Below are 27852 nucleotides of genomic sequence, written 5' to 3'. Positions count from 1 at the left end.
TTCGAACCCGGGACCTCTAGTTTAGAAGTCAGGTCTAGCCATTCGGCTATGTGGTCGTATGACGGTATCATTTATATACGATGTTTATGAAACATGAACCATCACCAAACAGAACTAACGCGAACAATTTGTCCAATTTCAACTAAGTGTTCCAATAAGCTTTTTGAAGTAATTCCTACTGTCTTCTATATACAATAAAACTTTATAAGAACAAACAGTCCTATACATACTATATTTTTTTATGAAAATAAGGGACGAGACGAGCAGCACGAATTCATAAGCCCTGCCTATTATAATGCATTGCCGCTCAGGATTCTTGACAAACCCCAAAAATTCTGAGCGGCACTACAACTGCGCTCTTCACCTTCAGACATAAGATATTAAGTCTCATTTGCCCAGTAATTTCACTAGCTATGGCGCCCTTCAGACCGAAACACAGTAATGCTTACACATTACTGCTTCACGGCAAATAGGCGCCGTTGTGGAACCCATAGTGTAGCTGGCATCCTGTACAAAGGAGTAGTCATAATTATCATTATATTAATAATTATTTTATTAATCATATTATTTATGCGGTGTTTCCGGGACGATACGACATGGCTACCTTCAAAAAAAGCGCGTACACCTTCCTTAAAGGCCGGCAACGCTCTTGTGATTCCGCTGGTGTTGCAAGAGATTGTGGGCGGCGGTGATCACTTAACAACAGGTGACCTGTACGCTCGTTTGTCCTCCTATTCCATAAAAAAAAGTCATAGTATTGTAAATATAGTTATAAGATTTGTTTTGTTTGAATAAATAAATGTATTTACTTAGAAAACAAGGTTAAATAAAATACATCTACGTCACAAAGAGTGTTATTGTAATAACTGCATAAATGATTTACAAATGAGTTCCTAGCATAAGTTGTACGAGAATATTTTATATAGAAACATTTTTTTGGAACATTAAGGTTCTGGGATCAAAAAAGTTTATTTTTGATGGGATGCAAAAAAAGGAACGCATCCTATCCCAATCTGCTGACTTGTAGTGCCAAACGCGGCGGGTCGCTGGTGGTCTGCGACGGGGCGTCGGATAGGCACTACACTCCTGACCAGGCAATGGTCGGACAGTGGCGTCGACAGAGACCTGGTGGTCAGTAGAAGATCTAATAAGGACGGCATGTGGCTATCCAGTCCACACAGTCCAGGGAGCCGCGTTGGTGACTCAACCAATTGGGACAGACCATACGCCAATGCAAAATTATGCACAGATCGCCCTGCGTAGTCTGTGGTACGTGGTCCAAGCCATTCGGCATTGTGCCCGTTGAAATCACCCAAGACTACGATTTCAGCGGAAGGGATCTGTGCAAGAACGTCATCAAATGCCGCTTGAACGCAGCCCATGATCCGTTTCTGCGTTACCACTATGGGACCTGTAGACATACGCATAGATGCGGACGCGGTCCTCTAAATATACGCGGAGCCAGAGAGTAGACAGGTCCCTACCCTCAAAATTGCCGAGACGGTGACAGCAGATATCCTCCCTAACGTACACACATGCATTGTGCGTTAAATATGACGCATTGCTGGGTCGAGATATCTGCGTCTCCGTAAGGAAACACAAGGCCGGCTGCGCCGTCTCAAGGTGGTGGTCAATATTTTTTGTTTATGGCCTCCGGTCCTCGACACTAACCTTTGCGAAACATTGCGGCACTAGGCCGCTTGTGCTTGTTGAGTCTGGCCCGATTGTGCTGACGTCATAAGACGTCATAAGCCCGTAGTCGCCTCTTACGACACCCTTGGGCCTGGGTAGTCCCAGGTTAGTCCAAGAATAGGGTAGTCCCTATTCTTTTCACGCCCCGGGGAAGCACAGGACACAATTCAATTTCTCTGCATATATTAACTTTTACTGTGTTTTATGTGTAAACCTGGCTCTGAGAGAGTGACAGAGTAAAAAGATCAATTGAAACGACCAGTTTTGCTACTTAATTACTTAATAATAATTTTCGGACATTTTCCTTAAATTTTGCTTTGAGACCTTGTTACTCGCCCAATTTCATAATTTGAGATGAATGGGAAGTACGCTAGAGGTTTTTAACCTACGTGTTAAGTAATTGGTTTTTTTTTAGAAGAGGAGGACAAACAAACGTACCAGATGTGAAGTGATCACCTTCTCTTGTAACACCAGAGGAATCACAGTAGCGTTGCAGGTCTTTTAGTAAAGTGTACCCGCTTTTTTTAAGGTTCCCATGTCGTTTCATCCTGGAAACACCGCAACAAGAAAGCTCATTTCACAGGAAGAAAGTTCCTTGAAAACCGCACTGTGGATGAACAACACACTTTCAGATGGTGGGGATGATATCCTTGCTTGTGGTGTGTTGTGCGAAGGTGGATTCGGCTATATGCAGAAGACACACAATAATTAAAGGCTTATAATATAAGGCTTTAATGCCAAACGTAGTCATTTCATTTTTTTATTTTATTTTTTCATATGTTTTAATATATAAACACATATAATATGTAATATTAAGATTTCATTCATCATCATCAGCCGGAAGACGTCCACTGCTGGACAAAGGCCTCCCCAAAGATCTCCACGACGATCGGTCCTGCTCTGCCCTCATCCAACGTATTCCGGTGAACTTGACCAGATCGTCGGTCCATCTTGTCCGATGATCTACCGACAATGCGTCCTCCGATTTGTGGTCGCCATTCGGGGACTTCAGTTTCGCAATCATTTGGGCTATGTCGGTGACTTTGATTCTCCTACGGATCTCTACATTTCTGATTCGATGTCGCAGGGAAATTCCGAGCAAAGCCCTCTCTATTGCCCTTTGAGCGACCATGAGCTTTCTCATTAAGCCCATAGTTAGCGACCACGTCTGCGTACCGTAAGTCATCACTGGCAACACACACTGGTTGAAAACCTTCGTCTTCAGACACTGCGGTATTTGGAACGAGAAGATTTTACAGAGATTTCCGAATGCTGCCCATCCGAGTTGGATTCGACGAGTGACCTCTTTTGCGATTAGATAACATTACGTGAAAAAAATTCATGTTTATTTACCTACTAACAGAACTTATGTTCAGACTGGGTGTAGATATATTATCGTGGGTAAGATAGCTGAGATCTTTAATGATTTAGGCATAAATTAAGCGTCCCTTTAGTCGCCATTATATTCTTTACTTAATTAAAAGTTCTAAGAAATAAAGTTCATCATAAATGTCACTTGCTGAAATAAAACTATGTAGATATATCCTGGGTGTTAAACCTGTTTGTAAACAAAGTACTGATCCGTTTTCCATATTAAAACCAAAGCCGATAAGTCGATTATGCGTGACTGATTAAAACCAAACAAATAGGTATACGAATATAATGGTCGAAAATATGATCGAGGGAGGCGATGGCTGGCCCATGCGTCATGGTTGTGAACGGGCGCTTCTTGCGGTGGCAGGATGAACCTGTTGCCAGAAACTATGCTTCATATTTTTAAAGTTAAGGTTGTTATAATTTTTATAATCTATATCTATAGATCTTAATATATATAAATTACGTGACACGTTGTTTGTCCGCGATGGACTCCTAAACTAATGAACGGAATTCAATGGGAATTACTTCATGGAGTGCAGTTTGGTCCAACTTGAGAGATAGTTTTTATTTCGATTTGGGACCCATAATTATTTTTATTTTCAATATTTGTTTTGTATGGACATATTTTCCATGAGATATTTCAGTGACGCACGGTTTGACAGTTCCGCCGTGAGACAATTTCATTAGAACAACAGAGAGCATTTCTTACGAAACAATTCTTGGTGATTTTAAATATTATTGGCAAATTCCTATGAAACAGTATTATTTTTATTATCTACAGAGCAACGTCTGTCGGGTCAGCTAGTATATATATAAAAATGAATTGCTGTTCGTTAGTCTCGTTAAAACTCGAGAACGGCTGGACCGATTCGGCTAATTTTAGTCTTGAATTATTTGTGGAAGTACAGAGAAGGTTTCAAAGGTGAATAAATATAAAAATGCTCAGAATTAAATAAAAACAATGATTTTGATTTTCCTTTGATGTGGCCCCCGTCGTTCAGAAAAAAATTAGAATAGTAGTTTAAAATTAATAACCAATTAGAATTTTAATTAAAAACAGATTACTTTTGTTTGTTTTAAGTTTATTTTATACTAAAGTTTAGGTCTTTTATTTATCCATTGAGGCAGTACGAAGTCTGCCAGGTTAGCTAGTCGCTAATAAAATGCCCGCAAAATACCATTAATTATTTACGATATATGTGAACTGTACTCTATTGAGTATATATTATATATATACTAGCTGACCCAGCAAACGTTGTATTGCCGATATTAAAATCGCGATACAAAAGTAACTGTTGATCGTAGATGGGTGAAAATTTTAAGTTGTATGTAGTTTTTGATGCTGACTCATAATCAAAAAAATTAAAAAAAAGGTGGCGTGGATCACCCTTAACATTTAAGGGGATGAAAAATAGATGTTGTCCGATTCTCAGACCTACCCAATATGCACTTGTTGAGTTTGTTTTTGGCTTTTGAGAGAGAAATTTTCATGAGAATCGGTCTAGCCGTTTCGTAGGAGTTCAAAGTTTAACAACATGACACGAGAATTTTATATATTAGAAGATTAATTAATATTTTTTTGACTTACTCGTGTAAGGCATTGACTATTTGACGTTTGAGTATTTTTATTGCATCACTTTACATATATTGTAATTGAAATGATTTGCAAAACGATGAAGCTGTAAATTTAAACGAGTAGGCAATGAGTTAATTGCCACTTCTTCTCATTACATAATATAATAACACAATAATACTGACACACTTTTTACACATATTATCTTGCCCCAAGTTAAGCATATATAGCCTGTGTTATGGGTTACAAGACAATGATATATTTAATACAATATACTTACTTAAACATACATATATTCATATAAACATACATAAATACATTTAAACATCCATGACTCGGAAACAAACATCTATTTTCATCATATAAATGCTTGCACCTACCGGGATTCGAACCCAACTCATTACATTACAGCTCAACCTTTTCCGAAGTGGTGACAAATGTATAAAGAAAATAAAAATTTTGTCATTCGTAAGTGTGATTTCTTTGACCTTCATGAATAAAGTGATTTTGATTTGATTATGATACAAGTTAAGCAGCTTTACAAAAGGCATCCTATACTTCTTAACCAATAAAAAAATCATACTATAAAAAAAATATTGAATTAGGCGTTTCTTTGCGGAAATCCTTAATTATACAAATGATTTAAGTTTTCTTTAGTGTTAATTTGCACGAGACTCGTGCCAGTTTTTGGCGAGACAGCACGTCCTGAGGATGCCTCGTGTAGAGGCGAAACATGTGTCGAATTGTTTTTGGAGACAAATATTGGCGGAATTAACACTAAAGAAAACTTAAATCATTTATATACATACTATAAAACGCAAATTCATTTACAATTATTAAAAAAAAGTATGGACGATTTATAACGGTTTTAAGTAATCGTAAATTAACTCCAGTTTACAAAAGATTTATTTGTGAAATAAATGAACGCGGGCCTGATCATGAAACACTTAAATCCAAAATTTATTTCTTTACTCAGAGTCGATGAGTCAATGTGCTAACGACCATATAAGAAGAGTTAAGGCCGTGCCAATGCCAGTCAAAGGAAGTGCGCACGCGCATACAACGTACCATTAATATTTAATAATTATTTTAACAATCATTCTCAAAATGAAATCGGCGGTGATTAAGTTAAGTGCCTTATTGATGCTGGCTTCCTGCTGCGTAGCCGATGTTGGTATGTATTTGTATTGTAAAAAAATAAGGAAGAACTTAATATACATATATTTTGATATATTAATAATTATAATAGGCTAAGACTTCGTATGTCCGTGAAAAAGTTCTATTAGATATTTTAAAAACGATCCAATGAGAGGTTATTGGTATATTTTTTCTGTTATGATATTCCAATAGTCTTAAACTTATCTTACTATACATCTAATATATAAAATTCTCATGTCGCGGTGTTTGTAGTTAAACTCCTTCGAAACGGCTTGACCGATTCTCATGAAATTTTGAGTGCATATTGGGTAGTTCTGAGAACCGGACAACAACTATTTTTCATCCCCTTAAATGTTAGGGGTGGTCCACGCCAAATTTGTTTTTATTTTTTATTTTTTTGACATTTTTTTTTAAATTTGTCTGATTATGAGTCAGCATTAAAAATTACATACAACTTCAAATTTTCACCCATCTACAGTTACTTTTGTATCGCGATTTAAATATCGGCAATACAACGTTTGCTGGGTCAGCTAGTCTTAATACATATATTTCTTTTGATGAAACTTTCTGTGTGTCTTCAGGTGGATTCAAGAATGGTTTAGATTGAAATACCTCGTAAACAGCTGAACCGATTTTGATGATTTTTTGTGTGTTCCAGTGAATTTGAGATTGGTTTAGATTCTCAATTCCGTCCATATAATATAATTCTCCTGCTCATGTGTATGTTAGTGAACTCCTCCTATCGGCTGGACCGATTTTTCAAATTTAAGACGTGACAAAGTCTGTCGGGTCCACTTGTATTTTGTATAATTCTTTTGACTTCCTCGACGAACATCATCATAAGCACTTATTGCTCTGTTTAAATTAATCGTTGATTGGTTGGCGGTCTTCCAATGATTTGTAAGCAAAACAAAACGAATACCTATAATGTTAGTTATAAAATATATTTCACCATCGAACTTTGATGATTCATCGCTCATCGTTCATTTCCATATAACGAACCTTCATATTTTCTTCTCATATATTATTTCTTTCTACAACGTTATACCTCTTTGTTTATTCCATTTAACGCTTAATTAAATATTTATTCTTAAATATTTAAGCTTATACAGCATACTATTAAAAATACTGTACTAATTAAAAAAAATGTTGATATACCTTTATTTTAGTAATTGGTTATCGTCACTTAAAATATAACTTGTTTATAAAAAAAAAAATCTTTCCCAATTTATTGTCTCATTTATTTTATAATTTTTGTCACAAAATTTATTTGAAAGTCGGGTCAAAATGTAACTTGATTTATCGAAACTCGATCACATTTCTCGACGCTCCTGCTTCAATAAATTATTCATAAGCTCAGATTATGAATTTAGAATAACTTTGACCGTTGGAGTATTAGTTAATTTGAATTCTTTTGTAAGGGCGCAGTCACATTGAAAGCTATAAACTATTACAATTTAAATAATATACCTACTACAATTGACACAACGACTCTCTGGAGTAGAATATGCTGTAGATGGCATATTAAAATATTCAAATTATACTAAAGAATTATAATAATGCAAAATAAACTGTCACGCAACTCGAAAGAAACGGAAAATACAGAATTCTGATTTGAAAAATGACAGATGCACTGATCACAGAAATATAGATTTTGTCTATGATACTTTTTTCCATTGCACGGTAATATTAAACTATGTACATAATGCTAAAGAAGTTTAACCTCTAAAAAAATAATTAAAACGAGGTTCATGGACCCAATAGATATTTGTAATCACTGTTAGCACCACGTTTTGCAGTAATATTTTTAATTTCTCGAATGAATGATACAAATGTTTCATTATACCTGCATTTGTTGCCATGCTGACCATAACTGGATACAGGAAATGTATCAAGTGTTTGCCTTTTTATTATAATTTCATGAACCCGGTTAGATTTTACAATAAAATATAGCCTGTTGACAATAATTACATTTTTACTAGCACAATACGATTAATAAACATAGCAAACTTGACAATCATAACTTTGACCTTATATGCTAAAGAGATTTATGAGATTACAAAAAAATATCGACACACATATGATACATGAAGGACTTTTTTTTAATTATACGTTATTGTACTTTTGCTGTCCTGAGACTAATAAAGAATGAGTACAAATAAATAGGTAGGAAGGAAAAAAATATTTAGTTAAGGAGAGTTCGTTCTACAGCGATATAAAGTACACGGGTTTGAAACGATTATAAAAAAATCACTTAATCATATCTTTTGTCAGACTTTATTACAATAATGCTAAAATTTATAAAATGGACCAAACAGTTTTGATATAGAAGGCATATCGGTGATTAAATTAATAAGACCCAATTATTCGGGTAGATACTTTATAGCTCTCAATGGAAATGCGCCCTAACGTCAACTTTAAATAATTATTAGGCCAAGCTATTTGCATTATGTGATAATAAATCAACTGCATAAAATAAGTGTTTGTTGATTCGTTTGGTCGAACTCACAAATCATGTTTTAGTACTTTTTATAGAGAATGTTTAAATATAGTATCCATGCGGTCCCAACTTACCACCAGCTTATATTTCTGTAACAAAGTGAGCCTTTATATCGTTCAAAAAATTTCATGAATACTGGCTTGTACCTGTGGATTTAATCTCGAAAATATTTTCGCGTTATGTAGTCTTTTTCTAATGGTCTCAACGTAGTTCTACTGTAAAAATTAGCCACCACAAAAGGTGGCTGTGCTAAGCTATTTAGTAGGTTAGGTATATGTATTAGCAAGAAGTAGGTATCGAAGGTCAGGTCAGATCATGTCAATATGCGATATATTCTGTGTAGCTCTGAGAATTGTTATCTCAAAGACATAAATAAAACAGTAATTTAATAACACACTATTATCTTACATATTCCAAGGGTACAAATAAAATATGGCCACATTCTCAGAAGTATGTAGATAGGTATGAAGTATGTTTGTATATATCATGCTTTGAAAAAACCAGATTTAGTGTGAAATATTAAGTAACATAATATTATAACTATAGCCTAAATGATTCCGAAACTGAAGTGGCAGTGGGCAGGGCACATAGCTCGACGGACAGATGGCCGTTGGGGCTGTAAGGTCCTTGAATGGCGAAGTAGTGGTGGCAGGCCCCCCACAAGATGAACCGACGATCTGGTCAAGATGAGGGCTTCGCAGGACAGATCATCGTTCAAATCTTTGGCGGAGGCTTTTGTCCAGCAGTGGACGTCTTCCAGCTGATGATGATGATGATTAAGTAATTCGAAGTAAGAATTAAAGACAGTATGATGGTATGAGTTAAACATAGGATATAAATTCGTGGATCTGCGGGCAGTACAGTGGCCCCGCCAAGTGAAGTAAAAACAAGAGGCTCGACCGTACCATCCTTTTCCACAAGGCGTATCAATTACCATCAGCTGAACGTCCTGCTGAAAGTCGGTCAATTTATTAAGTCCCTACGTAAGGGTCCTTCTGGCTTAAGTTTTAACGTAATAATAATAATAATGGCAAGCGTCCTGATGGAATGATGCTGGTGGCTTGGGCATGGGGAAGGGCGCTGGTGTGGGACCCGACTTGCGTCGACACTCTGGCTCCTTCTTATGTCCAAGTTACGTCAGTTGGTGCTGGGGCTGCTGCTTCGACTGCCGAAGACAGCAAGCGTCGCAAATATGTCGGTCTCAGTGAGTCATACATCTTTGTGCGGTTTGGTCTAGAGACACTTGGCCCGTGGGGCCCAATGGCGGGGAGAATGTATAAAGTACTATCTTCACGCCTCAATAAGGCTACTGGAAACCCAACCGCTGGCAGCTATTTCAGTCAACGGATCAGCATAACTATCCAACGTGGAAATGCTGCCAGTATTCTTGGTACGCTTCCCCGTAATGATAGTTTTTATTTAATGCAATCATAGTATTGTAAATATCATTATAAGATTTATTCTGTTTAAATATAAATATAACATATCACGAAAAGGGATATAAATGTACCATGCCCGTTTACCGCCTCTTATTTTTATAAAAAAAAAAAAAAAACATTTTTATCACATACATAAGTACATGATTTATTAAATGGCGGCTCTTTCCCGCGCAAAATAATCTCGGGAATGTAAGAATATAATTATAACAATATACCGTATTTATGATGTTTATATATAGCAAGACAAGTCAAACTATTTAATGAGTAAACAGCTTGCTATTTAAGATCCGTATAGGACCATGGACCGGTCTCACGCCTTCACAATTCACATTTGAACCTGTCTTGTCAGACGAGTTGCCATTCCACAGACGATACGACACGATTGATATTGTAAAACGGTAACTGTACCCTGGAAATATTAATACCATGATTTATTACGTTAAAAGATGTCATCAAATCATGTTGTGATGTTCGTTTCAGGATTTCATAAAATGATCATGATGAAGCCACAACCTGAGAGTTGAACAAAGTATACAAGATTTTATGACGATACGGCACTCGAACGGTTAGCTCAGTTGGGAGAGCACTCGAACGGAACGCGAGAGGTCGTTGGGTTCAAGTCCCGCATCGTTAATTAATTTTTTTTTCAAATTTTATTTGTGTATAATTTAAATATGATTTAACGCGTATATATAGGTTTATGAAAATCTTTTAAAAGTGAAACTTTTATTGCATTGCCTCAAACTATCGAAAATGTAACATTATTCAGCTGTTGCAAGTTGATTTTAATAAAAAAAACACTAAAGTACAAAAAATAAATTTTAGAACAATAATTGTATAATAAATAGGTTTTATTATTATTAGTAATAATACTAATACCATAAATAATTATGGGTACCATAATAAGGGCTTCGTTTCCATCATAAAATTTGGTAAAGTTAAAAATCACGCGCCATTTTAAATTTAAGAGACAAAAAAAAAGTAGTCTGGCCACAAAACATTGAACAAAAGTTGAGCTACAAATCTCCCCCGATCTTTTCTGGTCTTCGACAGAAGATGTAGTTGGTACATCTAAGACTGATAACTAGCTTACAAGTTTCTTGAAAAAGACGGACGTCTCCATCCCACTTTTTGCGAGGTAATTACTGCAGTTCTCTTTTGACATTGGTATTGGTATTGGTAAAGGGCTCCTGTTTCCGCAATTAGACCGCTTAGTTGGGTCCATTTTGCGTGCAGTGTTGGCCAGTCATTCCAACCAGCCCAGCTCCTTGCAGAAGTTCAGAACACTAATGGGGTGTTCGCAGACTTCCTGAAGCGATTTATATTTACTAAGGTTTTTTCCCGTTGGTTGGCCACCCCAGCTCATTCCAGGATTACATGAGTGACCGTTTCGTCTTCGGTTAGACAGCCCCTGCACCTAGGACTGTCCGTAACGCCGATTGTAAATAGGTGCTTGTTCAGTAATGTGTGACCCGTTAGGGTGCCGAACATGATTCGGATGTCGTATCTGTTTAGGCTAATAAGTCGACGTGTCAGTTTGGGCGATAGTGCAGGAATCGCCTCTTTCGACTGTCTACAACCTGAGACATTTGTCCATCGGGTTAGTGTTAATTTTTTCTGACATAATAAACGCGTTCCAAATTTGAATGAAAAAAATAAAAATTAGAAGTTCTTAAGTTGTTTATTCTACATGAGGTTTTATATTGTGTTATTGGCCATTATGTTTAATTCTTTGTTGCTTGATCTATTGAGGTTAAGGTATTTCTTATATTTAATGTCATCGTGTAGGTATAGTCTCTCGTAAGCCAAGAGGGACATACTTTCAATGAACATGGACTTAGCTTAGCTGTATGTAATGTCCACACTTGTAATGTTGACTCAACTATAATTGTGGTGATTGCAAATAATTTCTCAATGCCTTGGCCACACATTACACGCCAGCTTCTCAGGCCTTTACCTAACTTTTTTTTTATGGATTAGTAGGACAAACGAGCGTACGGGTCACCTGGTGTTAAGTGATCACCGCCGCCCACATTCTCTTGCAACACCACAGGAATCACAAGAGCGTTGCCGGCCTTTAAGGAAGGTGTACGCGCTTTTTTTGAAGGTACCCATGTCGTATCGTCCCGGAAACACCGCACAAGGAAGCTCATTCCACAGCTTAGTAGTACGAGGAAGAAAGCTCCTTGAATACCGCACTGTGGAGGACCGCCACACATCCAGATGGTGGGGATGATATCCTAATTTGTGGCGTGTCGTGCGAAGGTGGAATAATCTAACTCTAAAATTGAACTATTACTAAATTGATATCTACAATAATATACTTTTACTTAAGTATATGTAATGAAATGTAATGCTTAAATAAAATAGCGGAGAATCTGAACCACGGCCATTGGATTTCTTTCTCTAAAAGATTTTTTATGCGAACATAAACACACGCCCACACTCACACATACACTTGCAAGGGTTAAAAAAAGATAGCTTAAGTAGGTTTTTTTTTGTAATGAAAATAATGGACGAGACGAGCAGTACGTTCAGCTGATAGTTACTGATACGCCCCGCCAATTACAATGCAGCTCAGGATTCTTGAAAAATTAAAAAATTCAGAGTGGTACTATAACTGCGCTCGTCACCTTGAGACAAAAGATGTTAAGTCTAATTTACCCAGTAATTTCACTAGCTACGGCGCCCTTCAGACCGAAACACATTAATGCATACGCATTACTGCTTCACGGCAGAAATAAGCGCCGTTGTGGTATCCATATTCTATGTATCTACCGGCATCCTGTTAAAAGGAGCCTCCCACTGGTGAATTAACGCTAGTAGCGAATAAGTACTACTTACTCAAGAAAATGAACACCAAGAACGTTGCCATAACTATGAACTTGCTAAATAATTAGTTGAAATAAGGCAATTTGTTTTTATTGAAAACTAGCTGACTTGGCAAACGTTGTATTGCCATATAAATTATATATGTAAACCTTCCTTGAGCTTCAACGAATCTATTACAAAAGATTTCATTGAGATCGGTCGAATAGTTTAGGAGTTATTAGGGAACATACAAACATACAATCTCTTTTATATATATCTAATATATAAAATTCTCGTGTCGCGGTGTTTGTAGTTAAAATCAATTTCAAATGTCCACCCCATTTTTTTTTTAATTTTTAGATAAATTATTTATTTTTTATTTTTTTATGATACAACTTTAAAAAATACATACAACTTCAGATTTTCACCCGTCTACGATAAACACCTATTTTTCTATCGCGATTTTTATATTATTCTGTTACATCCACAGATCCACAATAGGGTTGCGAGATGGCAATGGATTTTTTATTTATTACTTTATATGGCAATACAACGTTTGCTGGGTCAGTTAGTATATATATATATATATATGTATATATATATATATATATATATAAGATAGATTGATACAAATATTATTTTAAAATTTGTATTGGAGTTTTGCGAGAACTTCGGAACAGGAAGTTACGAAACAGTTAATTGTTCAAATTATCTAATTCTAGAAACGTGATGTTTCACAATTGTAGAACAATTACTAAACCATTACGGAACTTGGTCTCCGAGCAAATTATTCCTTGCTAATGGCTTCTATCGACATTTCTAAGATTTATTGTTTCCGACGACTGAGATCACAATATACTACGTAATTACATCATTATAACACGCGAAGACCTTTTAAAATCTATAGGTAGACAAGCTGACCCGACAGACGTTGTTCTGTATATAATAAATAAAATAATGTTTTTATATGAATTTGTGAAAAAATAATATATCATAACATCAAAAATTACTTGGTAAAATATGCACCCTGCTGTCGTAATGAAATTGTTTCACAGCAGAACTGTCAAACGGTGCGTCAATAAATTCTCTCATAGAGATTATGTATGGACACATCAAGGAAAAACAAAATTGTTGTTTTTATTTAATTTAGCAGCCTTTTTCTATTTATTCACCTTTTGAACCTTCTCTGGACTTCCACAAATAATTCAAGACCAAAATTCGCGAGTTTTAGCGAGACTAACGAACAGCAATTCATTTTTATATATATATAGATATACAAAGGAGTTTGCTCTTTTAAATGGCTTAAAATTTTTCAACAAATAAACTTTTTTTACTATAAATCTTCTATAATCTATAAATAATAAAAAAAGAAGCTTTTATCCGCGCCGTCGTTCGCGTTCAATGATTGAAAACAGCGCAAAAAATGCTTGGAGAGTTTCATGCGGCGCTTCTTAGAGAAGTTTTTGTTTCCGAAGCGGTAGTAGTATCTAGTATATTAGAAATGATATCAAAAAGAATTGTAAAGGAATCAATTTTGAGAAAATAAATGCCTTTTATGCATTTTAATGTGTACCGTGCTTTTATTGAAGTAGGCGTTACTTTGCTGAAATCCATAATTATACAAATGATGACTGAAGACTTAGTCCCGTGCCAGATTTTGGCGAGACAACACGTCCTGAGGATGCCTCGTGTAGAGGCGAAACACGTGTCAAATTGTTTAAAGACAAATATTGGTGGAATTAACACTAAAGAAAACTCAAATCATTTGTATGTGTATCTTGCTCCGTTGGGAACCTTTGGATAAATGTAAAAATTTGGGATAAAAGATAAAAAACATATAGGGTACCTACATGTATGTGTATACAAGAATTCACGATGACGCTTTAACAGTTGTCTTAACTACACAGTCGTGAAAAAAAAAACAAATAAGCAAACAACCTCATCTAAACTTACCATTAACAATCCGAATTGTTGTGTTATACGACAGTTATTAAATTAAATATAAATAAAAATACACCTTTTTATTTCTATAAGAACACCATACGTTATTGTGAGAGGAGCTTTTAATTATTATCTGGCAACAGTGATAGTTTGAATCTATGTTTTGGTTGTTGGTGTACCTACTCCTTTGCTCACTTCAAGCTTGTAAAGGAATAAAAGAGTAACTCCAGTCTTTCAACAATGCAAATTGAAAACATCGTTAACTTGTTCAATGCTTACGCCTACTTAAGTTACACTTCAACAAGGAAAGTGTGTAGGCCACGGGCTGTTGTTAACCAATAAGTAAACCTATTACAAAATAGCACAAGTTACACAGCATAGATTAACTTGACCTAGGTGTGATTTGAGATAACATATCGTCACCAAATGTACTGTAATAGGTAACACATAGATAACGGCGGCCCTAACTGGTCACGGTCCTTATAATAAACATCTCTTTAATATAGGCAAAACTGACCCTCTAATAGACCCCTGCATGGTGGCAGACAAAACTGCTGTGTGTACTTCTGCATTGTCGGGTGTAGCAACCTACTGAGCTCAACTTCTTGGCGCCACAAACACACTCCCGGAAGTCTTTAGAAAGGGAGATTGCTAAGGTTTCTGGAGGAATTGGGGTGGAAGGAATAACAAATATAATATTCCCACACACGCAATATAATAGACGCGAAAATATGAAATTAGCCCGATCATACCATACTATAATAGGTACTTTTGTCTTTTGTCGTTAAATATATATGCTATATGCCTTCGCACGACACGCCACAAGTTAGGATATCATCCCCACCATCTGGATGTGTGGCGGTCCTCCACAGTGCGGTTTTCAAGGAGCTTTCTTCCTCGTACTACAAAGCTGTGGAATGAGCTTCCTTGTGCGGTGTTTCCGGGACGATACGACATGGGTACCTTCAAAAAAAGCCCGTACACCTTCCTTAAAGGCCGGCAACGCTCTTGTGATTCCTCTCGTGTTGCAAGAGAATGTGGGCGGCGGTGATCACATAACACCAGGTGACCCGTACGCTCGTTTGTCCTCCTTTTCATAAAAAAAAGTAGAATTAGCGAGGAATTTTAATTAATTTAACAGAGAAAGGAATGTTATCTCAAAAGGCTGTTCCACAATAGTTCAAGTTTTTTTAATTTGCTGGCAGAAGGTAATGTAAGCCGCTATATCGTTTTAATAGTAATGGATTCGATATGCTCGATGAATCCCAAGACGATGATACAGGACCATTTCTGGACCAGGAAATTGAAATCCCGAAAATCTGATAGTACTTTCATGATCGAGCCTATTCCTTCCTATTTTCAGAAAAGAGATTAGAATTTTTAATAAAAAAACTGATCCTAAAGACTTTGATTCGTGTATGATTTTTGGATTGTATCAACATCTCTGTACATTTAAATTTTTCTTATTAGTTTTGACGTTGCTTAAATTTTATTGTTAATTGGATTATATGTTATTTTTAATTTTATTTGTAAACAATATTATATTCTGTGTTAATAAGTGTAATTGGTTACAGGCCGGTCTTGTTAACAATAAATAAATAAATATGATGTCTTAGCATCATCACTAATGATCTCCTAAGCCCATGTTCTCTTGCAACACCAGACGAACCGCAGGATCGTTGCCATGTCGTATCGTCCTGGAAACACCACCACACGATGTAATTTGAGTTCAGTTAGAATGTATAGAATAAATAGTTGTTTCTGCGATTAGCACATAGGCTATCTGTAACCTCAAATTTGGATTTATAATATTAATCATAAGCTTAACAAACAAAAACAATCAATAGGTAGTTAGTAAAAATAGTTTAAAAAAACTAAAAAAATACGCTTTTATAGAAAATTCCACTTAAAAATAGTTATTTTCTATTTTATTATTATCTTAATAAATTTGAATTGAAAATAGTGTAAGAAAAAATGATTTATAGGTAAAAAAGCGCGGGGTGAAAAAACGTTTTGAAGGGGGTCAAAATCTTGTTCAAAGATACCGTTACATACTAACATACGTAGAGAATAAATTACAATGTAACGTAATAGACCAGGATCGATAATTTTTGAAACCAAAAATAATTATTATTTGAAAAAAAAATAATAATAGGATGAAACCCATTGGAAAAGGAAGAGAATATAAAGACAAAGATAAGATATACATTATAAACATTTCAACAAACATTTTGACGAGTGAATTTTCGATTGAAAATAAGAGTTCGTTTTGATGAGATATTTGAGGCAAAATAAGGGGAAAACATAAATATTTCAATTGAAATAAATTAGGATATATTTGGGACATAAAAAGGTAACTTTCACCAAATTTCGTGAAAAATAAAATTCATTTTTGTAAAAGATAAAACAATAACTTGGTTTTTTGAATTTTTCACATAAATTATGAGGTTATGTGAAAAAAGTGTGAAAACAAAAATTGTAGATCTTTCTATAACCTACAACTTTGGTATTTAACTTTTTTCCATAGAACTTGTAGTTTTGCCGGAAATCGAGATAAACTAAGGGGTTTTTCAAGAATCCTGAACGGCACTGCATTGTCATGGGCAAGACGCATCAATTATCATCAGCTGAACGTCCTGCTCGTTTCGTCCCTTATTTTCATAAAAAATAATAAAAATACAGATATTAAAGTTCAAGTTAATATAAGACGTAGAAGAACAGGATATAAATACGTATCAGTAATCTGGAACATAACTAGTTTCATAAAACAAAATACAAGGCTATGTTTGTATTGTAACTTAAATTCCTCGAACTATCAAATATCACAGTAACATTGAGATGTCCAAAGCCTCAGATTTACCACTGACTCATAATATACTGATATTAAAAATGCCATTATTAGGACGGACTTAATGACGTACACAATTTAATAACCGGAAGCTGGTAATGTACGTTAATCCTAAGTCCGGTTAATCTTAAATTTACATAATGTTATATATTTAACTATTTTTTATCTAGTAGAGTTCTACAGTTATTATTCATGTTATACATCTATAGTGTGAAGATGTATATGATCTCACAGATGCATTTTTAGGCATATTTTGAGATTATTTTTTTTTACATGAAAATAAGGGACGAGACGAGCAGGACGTTCAGCTGATGGTAATAATTTAGTTGATACATGCCCATTACAATGCAGTGCCGCTCAGGAATCTTGAAAAACCCCAAAAATTCTGAGCGGCACTACAACTGCGCTCATCACCTTGAGACATAAGATGTTAAGTATCATTTGCACAGTAATTTCATTAGCTACGGCGTCTTTCAGATCGAAACACAGTAATGCTTACACATTACTGCTTCACGGCAGAAATAGGCGCCGTTGTGGTACCAATAATCTAGCCGGCATCCTGTGCAACGGATCCTCCCACTGGTAGAATGTAGATGGTCTTTAAAGCGCCTCGTTATCCAGGGATAAATAGAAGGCCTTGATCGGGAGATCATATACGCGTTGGTCATTTATAACATGAACACTCTTTCGAATAGAAGGTAGGCCTCCGTACAGTGTGTGAATTCTAATACCAATTTGAACGATAGTTACCTTTAAGGAAAATGACATTTTAATTAGAAATTATAGAGATTCAAAAAGACCTGTCACGCACTTAACTTATTATTTACGAGCTGATACCCCGCGACTTCGTCCGCGTACACACAGGCCTAAGAATGTAGTAGTGACATTTAATTAAATTTTAAAATCAAAGAAAACTGATAACATAATATGCTGTTGCGAAACTTTTTGTAAATAATGATGTGTTCTTCAAAGTCGTAAAGAATGTTTTAGGTTTTTTTTTCACAACTTGGGTATATTGGAGTTTTAGTAAGGATCCCTAATTTTTTGTTGAAAATATAAACTAGGCTATGTCACCCGGGGATATTGTAGCTTAACAACTAATAATTTTTCAATAGATTAGGCTGCGAAACTGGTGAACATCAGTTCACCAGTTTCGCAGCCTATTCAATGCAAACAAACAAACGATGCAATCCTTCCTCGTTCTAAATTATTATTATTTATGATTTATGTATATGTAAAAAAAAAATTATGTATAAAAAGAATGCTCATAAAACGCATGAAAACAGGCCAGGTTTATTACTTTAGTATGCGTGCCAACGACAATCTACGTCTTACACTCGCAACACTCTTTTTAGTTTGAGATATTAATTAGTTAGGCCTTCATCTATCTAATATCTACACTCAATTTACCAATATATCATTCCAGGTGAAGCAATTCAGAACAACCAGGTTGCAAATCCAGTGACAGAAGTGTGTCTTGGTTGCCTGTGTCAAGCAGTGTCAGGCTGCAAACAAGGCCAGCAATGCGACGGTGATGCCTGTGGACTCTTCAAGATAACCTGGGCTTATTGGGCTGATGCTGGAAAGCCCACTTTACTTGGCTATTCGCCTGATGCCCCTGAAGGTACGTCGTAAAATCCTCGTCATGTAAATTTACAGTAAGTAGTATGTTTTGTCGTATCACCGCTCTCAGACAACACTTCCCTTAACGAGTATCGAAATACTGGGTCTCGAAATCTAGAGCGATTCCCAATTCCGCGGTCATCTGGAGGGCAAATTGGCTTCGAAGAAGCTGGGGATATGGAGTATTGCTGTCATCTCTGGACTCGCGCACCCCAGTATAAGTTCGATCTATATGACCGCTTGCACCGCAAAGCAGCTGGAATTTTCGGGGACCCAGTGCTCTGTGAACGTCTGGATCACTTGGTGTTGCGTAGACGTCTCTTCATTGTGTGTCTTCTACCGCATTTATCATGGAGAGTGTCCCGAAGAGCTGTTTCACCTGATTCGTGCCGCCGAATTCCACCTTCGCACGATTCGACACAAATTTGGGATATTATCCCCACCATCTGGATGTGTGGCGTTCCGACACAATGCGGTTTTCAAGGAACTTTCTTCCATGTACTACAAAGCTGTCGAATGAGCTTCCTAAAAAAAGCGCGTATACCTTCCTTAAAAGCCGGCAACGCTCCTGTAATTCTTCTGGTGTTACAAGAGAATGTGGACGGTGGTGATCACACAACACCAGGTGAGCTCGTTTTCCTCCTTTTCCATAAAAAAAGTAGAATTAGCGAGGAATTTTAATTAATTTTTTTTTTTTTTTTTTTTATGGAATAGGAGGACAAACGAGCGTACGGGTCACCTGGTGTTAAGTGATCATCGCCGCCCACACTCTCCTGCAACACCAGAGGAATCACAAGAGCGTTGCCGGCCTTTAAGGAAGGTGTACGCGCTTTTCTTGAAGATACCCATGTCGTATCGTCCCGGAAACACCGCACAAGGAAGCTCATTCCACAGCTTCGTGGTACGAGGAAGAAAGCTCCTTGAAAACCGCACTGTGGAGGACCGCCACACATCCAGATGGTGGGGATGATATCGTTACTTGTGGCGTGTCGTGCGAAGGTGAAATTCGGCGGCAGGAATCAGGTTGAACAGCTCTTCGGAACACTCCCCGTGATAAATGCGGTAGAAGACACACAATGAAGCGACGTCTCTACGCAACGCCAAGTGATCCAGCCGTTCACAGAGTACTGGGTCCCCGACAATTCGAGCTGCTCTGCGTTGCACGCGGTCAAATGGATCGAGCTGATACTGGGGTGCGCCAGACCAGAGATGACAGCAATACTCCATGTGAGGCCGGACCTGCGCTTTGTAGAGCGCTAGAATGTGGGCCGGCTTGAAGTATTGCCGTGCTCTATTTATGACGCCCAGTTTCTTTGAAGCCAGTTTGGCTTTGCCCTCCAGATGGCCACGGAATTGGCAATTGCTCGAGATTTCGAGACCCAGTATTCCGATACTAGGCGAGGCTTTAAGGGAAGTGTTCTCGAAGAGCGGTGATAAGGCAAATGGGGTTTTTTTAGTGGTAAACGCGCAAACTTGAGTCGAATTCGACAGACAAAGGAATGTTATCTCAAAAGGCTGTTTCACAACAGCTCACATTTTTTTAATTTGATTCGATATGCTCGATCAATCCCAAGACGATGATACAGGAGCATTTCTGGACCAGGAAATTGAAATCCCGAAAAGCTGATAGTACTTTCATGATCGGGCCTATTCCTTCCTATTTTTAGAAAAGAGATTAGAATTTTGCTAGTGCATAATTTAGCAATAATATAAAAATATCTTATATGTAACTTATTTTTATTTTATATTAAATAACATGCGCAAACTATATTACATATGTATTTACGTATTTATACATGTCATTCGATTACAATTTTATTGTTCTTGTGACATTGAACTTTAGAAATTCCTCTTAAGTATAACTTACTAGAAGTCATACCACGACTATTTTCAAATGAGTCACCGAATTATATTCGCAGTACCAGGAAGTTCAGGATTATTATAAATGCAATAAAGACAGCCTTGTTATTTTAAAATATCACAGGGCATTATTGATTCATACACATTAGGATGACCAAATTAAAGGTCTTTTGTCATACATCGGATAACTGGCAATGGTTTGAAGGCAATCGGGATTTTTTGAACCGGATTCGTATTTTAATGAAGACTTAACAATGGACTCTTATAATATTTTCATTATACAGTATTCTAGGATGGAGCTAACTTGTTTTTTATGGAAGAGGAGAACAAACGAGAATACGGGTCACCAGACGGTAAGCGATCACCGCAGATCGTACTCTCTTGTAACACCAGAGGAATCACAGGAGCGTTGCAGACCTTATAAAGAGTCGAAAAAACGTACATATGAATTAGAAAACCGAAACACATTAGTACAATGTCGGCGAGGATCGAACCGGAGGCTCTGGTGTGAGAGACAAATCGGTTCTAAATTAAATTATATTCAAATCCTCGCTTTAGATGCTTCTTATGAGTGGACGCTGGCAGAGTTATTCCATACAAACGTATTCCCCTTTTTTCTCTCTGGATAATGCTTCTAGAGAGGAGATTTTTTGTCACAAAATCTAGATATGCTAAAGCTTTGTCTGTACGTTTTGTTTTTTTTCAATTAACTAACGTAGTATCGTAGAAAATGCCATTTTAATACCGCCCTGTTCAGACGAATAGGTAACAATTTTAAAAGGTTTTTAAGAAAAAGGAAAACGTACGGACATAGACTCGTTCTTCCTGAAAATATTGTATCAAAAAATTGAAACTGATTTAATTATAGGATATTTTTTAGAAAATGTTATAAATTAAAGTTATTTATATAATTTTTCCAGTTTATTCACCATGCATTTCCACAAAAGTTTATGGAAAAATATATAACTTGTTGCAGATTTTTGGAGTACTGTGTGTTTTGCTGTGAACGAAATAATTGTTTTTCCATTCAAACTTCGAATAGGCTTCGACCTATCCATATTAAGAAAACACATTTTTACGTTAAGCCTTTTGACAATAAACATAACCTTAAATGTTCCAAGAACAATTATTTTTAGATCAAGTTAGATTAGATAAAAAATAGGTTTAACTATGTAAGTTTTAAATATTTTTTCATTTACTTATTTTAAGGCCTTTATTAGACATAAATGTTATCAAAGTAACTAATTTTGATTAATTCTTAAGACAATATGATACGATAGAACTATTTTTTAATTCCAGCATACTCAAGCTGTGCGAACGACCCACACTGCGCTGCTCAGACTGTTCAAGGCTATATGAGGCGGTTCGGTCAGGTAATATATTTATTTATAACTTAACAACTTATATATTTAGCTTGGAGTCCGTTTTATTGGACGTTCAAAATGGCCAAAAAAATAATAGAATTGATTTATCCAATATTTTTATTTTATCCATTGGATAAATCAATAAAACAATTTTTTTAAATCATAGTTTATTTAAAAAGACAGAGCCTCGGTAGAAGTAAAATTATATCTATGTAAAAGATTTTTTTAAATTTTGTCTGTGGTTACTCATGTGTAGCAGCGGCATGACTACATCCATAGACATCTTAACAAAAAAGGCAATATAAATCTTATAATATAAGTGCTAATTCCTTGCGGGTCGTCCCGCATATACATATGTGGGTAACACTGAAAATGTTTAGAAATGGCTGGAAAAAAAAAGGTTAGAAACATTGCTAATGAAAACTTTTTTTGAATTTCAATTTTAGAACTCTTTGGTAAGCTAATGTAGTATATTGCATTCATTTGTCATTTGTTTTTGTGAATTGGCGGCAAATCTAAAACTCTTGTTACACGTGAAGATGAACCTAACTCGAGAAAATTTTCGGTCAATGATTTATTATGACTTTCGTTGTGGGCTTACTCAACAACAAAGCTATGATAGGCTGCGATAATCATTTCTTAATGAAGCCCCATCTCGTGCCACTATTTACAATTGGTTTAACGAATTTAAGCGTGGACATAGCAATCTCAATGATGATCCGCGTGAGGGACGTCCTTTAACAGCGACTACTGAAGATAACATCAGTGCTGTGTGACGCATGATAGAGGAAGATAAGAGAGTGACCTATTAGCAGATACGGACAAGCCTAGGCATTGGTATGAGTCAAGTTCAAAAAATATTACACGAACATTTAAGCGTCAGGAAGCTTTGTACCAGATGGATTCCCCATACTTTAACCGACGACCAGAAACACCTTCGCATGGACTGGACCAAATGTTAGATAAGTTCAACGGCGGTGATTCAAATGCTGTATTTGACATCGTCACAGGTGATGAAAGCTGGATATATTGCTACGAACCCGAAACCAAAAGACACACGGCTCAGTGAGAGTTTCCTTTCGAGGATCGGCCAACTAAGGTAAAGAAAGGAAGAAGTGAAGGAAAAAAGATGATTGCCTCAGTATTTGGTCGGAAAGGTCATTTCGCGACAGTTGTGCTAGAAGATGGAAAGATAGTTACTGCAGACTGGTATGTCAATCGCTGTTTGCCAGTTGTCTTGGAAAAAATTCGACAGCAGCGCCCTCGAAGCAGGATCCTCTTTCACCACGACAATGCTTCAGCGCACATTCGAGGTATTCGCTTCACGAGCCCTGAAGATGCGGTGGAAGCGTACGAAAATGCTATAGATGAGATCCCTGAGGAAGAATGGGCCCACTGCTTTTCTCAGTGGTTCCATCGAATACGACGATGTGAAGAGAACAATAAAAGTATTGGTATCTTCCTACATTAAGCCGTTTTTCATTTTCTAAACATTTTCAGTGTTACCTAGGTACATACAATATGTTGATACGTACGCTTGTAACGCTCTGGGTATTGAAGGTCTTGTGTGTGCAATAAAATAAAAACCTCATAGTTGAAACCGATACATTTTATAAAAATAAAACCAGCTGTTTAGCTTAAAAATACATAACGATGAAATGTAATAATTTGCCTGTTGCAGTTTTTGGAAGAGTATCCGCATCTAGATAACATGCTGAAATGCATTATAACGTTGTTCCACGTCCGCCGTTTCTATTAATACTAAATCACTACTTACTCGCTGCTAGTCTTTTAATGACCTATGAGGCGAAGTGTTTATCGCGGCTATCTCACCTCTAATATCTTCTTATTTAGATTTCAATAATTGGAACATGAATCCAATCCATCATGAATCAATCCATGTGATTTACAATAAAATTACGTGACATTTGCCCAATGTGAGATTGAGTGAGTTTAAACTTGTCGGGGCCAATTAATAACTTAACGTGAATAAATAAATGCATCCTGGCCGTACTTGGGCATGTCAGATCATTTAACATAATAAAATTAAGATATAAATGTTTATAATTTGAAAAAACCCAAACTTAGTTGAAATAGTCATATTTTAAATATATAAAAATACCAGTCTAGGTTTTGGACACGTAAATCCCTGAACAGTACATCCGTGAAGCAACGATAGGCCGCTTCGATTCATTGGAATAATTAACAACTTATTAACATAATGTCGTGGCATTGTCATTGAGATTTGCATATAAGTCGATCTATGACATCACCGGTCAATACCAAGGAATGTAAATAAAAACATGATTATGGGCGCGTCTTATTGTCATATGTTTAAATCTTGTTTGAGTTTTTGTAAACAACACGACTTTTCATCTAGCCCTGACAGTTTCTGACAAAATTTAAGAAAGACAGACAGAAAAAGAAGAAACAGACATTTAACAGACCGATAATCTAAATAGTTTTGTAAAGTGCGAGGAAAAAAAAAAAACAAAATTAGATTTGTTATCATTGCTTTTTAATGGTATTATAATAGAATATACGAGTACCTGTATAGCCGAGTGGTTAGCGATCCTACCTACTAAGCTAGAGGTCCCGGGTTCGAATTCCGGTAGGTGCAAGCATTTATATGATGAATATGGAAGTTTGTTTCCGAGTCATGGATGTTTATATGTATTAATGTTTGTTTATATGTATTTATGTAGGTTTCTTCCACGACGCCCACGATCTAATATGACACCCTGACAAAAACCAGTGCTTTTCTTCCGTGGGGTATATAATAATAATAATAATATTGACACACTTTTTACACAAATTATCTTGCCCCAAATTAGGCATTAGGCTGTGTTATGGGTTGCAAGACAACGATATATTATTTAATACAATATACTTACTTAAACATACATAGATACATATAAACATCCATGACTCGGAAACAAACATCCATATTCATCATATAAATGATTGCACCAACCGGGATTCGAACCGGGGACCACTAGCTTAGTAGTCAGGGTCTCTAACCATTCGGCTATATCGTCGTCTAATTTTTACAGTCATATTAAAATACAACTATTGACAGACTATTAAAGTCCATGCTTTTTTTGTTATCCTCATTTGATTAAAATCATCATTAGCAGTACCTAGGTACCTAACTTATGTTTATTTTGGTAGTACAATGAATATTATATGCATCTGAATTCATAAGCGCAGGTTACCAAGCACATAAGGACATTTTCGTATCAACAAATTCTTTGCAACGACGCCTTTTTTAGTGTTCTACTTATGGTGCTGGCTGTATGGGCTTGAAGCCTTTGCATGTCCTAGTAATGAAACATTTAAAAACTCTTTAGGCTGAGGACAATGTTTTTTCTATTATTATAGTAGTAATTATATAAAATACATAAATAGTAATGGCCATACGGCTCACTCTCATACTGTCTATTTGTCTTTACAGCTAGCAGCCTAAATAAATTATTAAATGAATATTTAGTGTTTTTCAAGAGCATGCAACCGAATTATTAGACTTTGTGCAACGCAGAGTTCCGAGATAGATACTCTGTGAATAGTTCGATCTCTGGACATTGCGTAGAGACATCTATTTCTGGGACGAAATGATATTATTTCTCAAAATGTTTCCAAGATTTACTCAATAATCCTAATTCTATTATGGTCACTGGTCTGAAAATGGTTTAAAATAGCAATGTAGTGTACATTGCTATTTTAAACCATTTTTCACTTATATTTTTTTTTTGGTGCTTACTCCTTAAGAATCGATTTTCATATAAGGCGCCCGTTATGAGAAAAATATGGAGAGGAAAACCTACTCATCAAATGGGATAGTAACGTTTTTGGTCCGCATCATTTCTCGCGCACCTTTCAGTTTTCAGTTGTGTGCGTGTATATATATATATATATATATATATATATATATACATATATATATATATATATACTTCTGTGTAGCCAGCATACACAGTATAATGCTATAATACGCTTTTATTCGCTTCTGCTGTTTGTCTGTTTGTAACCGACGTAGGTAGATAACTTATATTTTGAACATAAAATAAATAAATATTTTTTTACAGGACTGCAACGGAGATGGCGTGGTCAACTGTTACGATTATATAGCGATACACAAACTTGGAGGCTACGGCTGCAAGGGTGAACTTCCCTACCAATATGTGAACGTGTTCAACCAATGCGTCGCCGCTGTAGTGCAACACCAGGGACCGAACTAAATTTAAAAAGATGCTGATTTAAAAATAGAACTTTTCAGCACGAAGGACATGGACTAGTTATACGCAAAATTTACTTTATTCCAATTTGAACATAATGCAATGAAATGTGTACAAACCACGGACTAGTATAAATTATAAGGATTTCGTGTCACTTACATAACAGTGTAGCATCAAAACAAGCCGATTAACGTGTAAATACATAGCCACACGCACACAATTACACTACTACAGGCCGATAGGCGGCCATTATGAGAATTGTCATCGTCTGTGACCTTTGCGTCGCAATAAAATATTTTAAAAATGTCGTCGTGCGTTGTGAAAAAGTGTAAAAATGATACTTTATAAATATTTGTGGCCATATATGATTATTTAAGGGAGAAAAGATTGTGTAACTAGTATCTCCCGTAACCGCACACACACTAGCATATCTAATCTTGCTAATATCCCGGCGCGGAGTCCTTATTTTTTTACTCGTCCGTGGTACAAACTAATAAATTCTACAACCCGTTTTATTATTGCAGTTTTCTTAAAATTATTGCATTTAAACAATTATTTTCAAACAAATCAATATTTCATTGTCTTTAATTAGTTGCCTTCTTCTTATAATGTGATGTAAAAATAAAACTAATTTTAAGATTTTATTATAATATCTATTTAAAGCAATATTTTTCTAAATAAAATATATTAAATCTATTTCGTTTTTATATACAATCTCACTAGTTAGTAAGTACTAAGTGCATTCTCTCTATAATGTAAACGAATAAATGGTGAGCCATATTTTTTTTGTTCGGTTATACTGCGAAAACTACTGAACCGATTTGAATAATACTTATACTATAAGATACCAGTGGGAGGCTCCTTTGCACAGGAAGCCGGCTAGATTATGGGTACCACAACGGCGTCTATTTCTGCCGTGAAGCAGTAATGTGTAAACATTACTGTGTATCGCCGTAGCTAGTAAATTACTGGGCAAATGAGATTTAACATCTTATGTCACAAGGTGACGAGCGCAATTGTGGTGCCGCTCAGAATTTATGAGAATTCGGATTTTTCAAGAATCCTGAGCGGCACTGCATTGTACTGGGTGGGGCGTATCAATTACCATCAGCTGAGCGTCCTGCTCGTCTCGTCCCTAATTTTCATTAAAAAAAATGCAGCGTCTTATGGAGAAGGTTTTAGTATATGATATGTTGTTGATTACTTATCTGGAACCTATATTTTTTGACTTAGAAAAACTTATATATTCACAATACAAACAATACAGTCAGTGACATTATTTTCATAACATATGAGAGTACAATGAGTGGACGAGTACCCCTCGTACTTTCGTACTAAATTTATATGGCAAATCAAAGTTTGCCGAGTCAGCAGTTATATATTTATATATTATACTGTATTTATATACTAATCTACCAGTGGGAGGCTCCT

The 27852-nt window shown here is 36.0% G+C and overlaps 1 protein-coding gene across 2 annotated transcripts in view; it reads left to right on the top strand.

Moving 5' to 3' along the window:
- Positions 1-5648: 5648 nt before the first annotated feature.
- The window catches only part of LOC126966023 (lysozyme-like), a 302967-nt gene continuing 280763 nt past the window's right edge, over positions 5649-27852 (top strand). The window contains exons 1-4 of one of the 2 annotated variants that reach the window (XR_007729641.1): positions 5649-5816; positions 18766-18963; positions 22122-22195; positions 26272-26532. Coding sequence is in view for 1 of the 2 variants with exons in the window: in XM_050809898.1 (XP_050665855.1) it covers positions 5750-5816; positions 18766-18963; positions 22122-22195; positions 26272-26424 (492 nt within the window). In the remaining variant the exon portion in view is untranslated. Of the gene's footprint in view, positions 5817-18765; positions 18964-22121; positions 22196-26271; positions 26937-27852 lie in introns of those variants that run through there. The other variant, XM_050809898.1, reaches the window with a different exon arrangement.

The sequence above is a fragment of the Leptidea sinapis genome, chromosome 9 (assembly GCF_905404315.1).
Source record: "Leptidea sinapis chromosome 9, ilLepSina1.1, whole genome shotgun sequence".
NCBI classification, from domain to species: Eukaryota; Metazoa; Arthropoda; class Insecta; order Lepidoptera; family Pieridae; genus Leptidea; species Leptidea sinapis.
The sequence above is the reverse complement of the archived record's forward strand: the minus strand, read 5'-3'. Positions and strand labels throughout refer to the sequence as shown.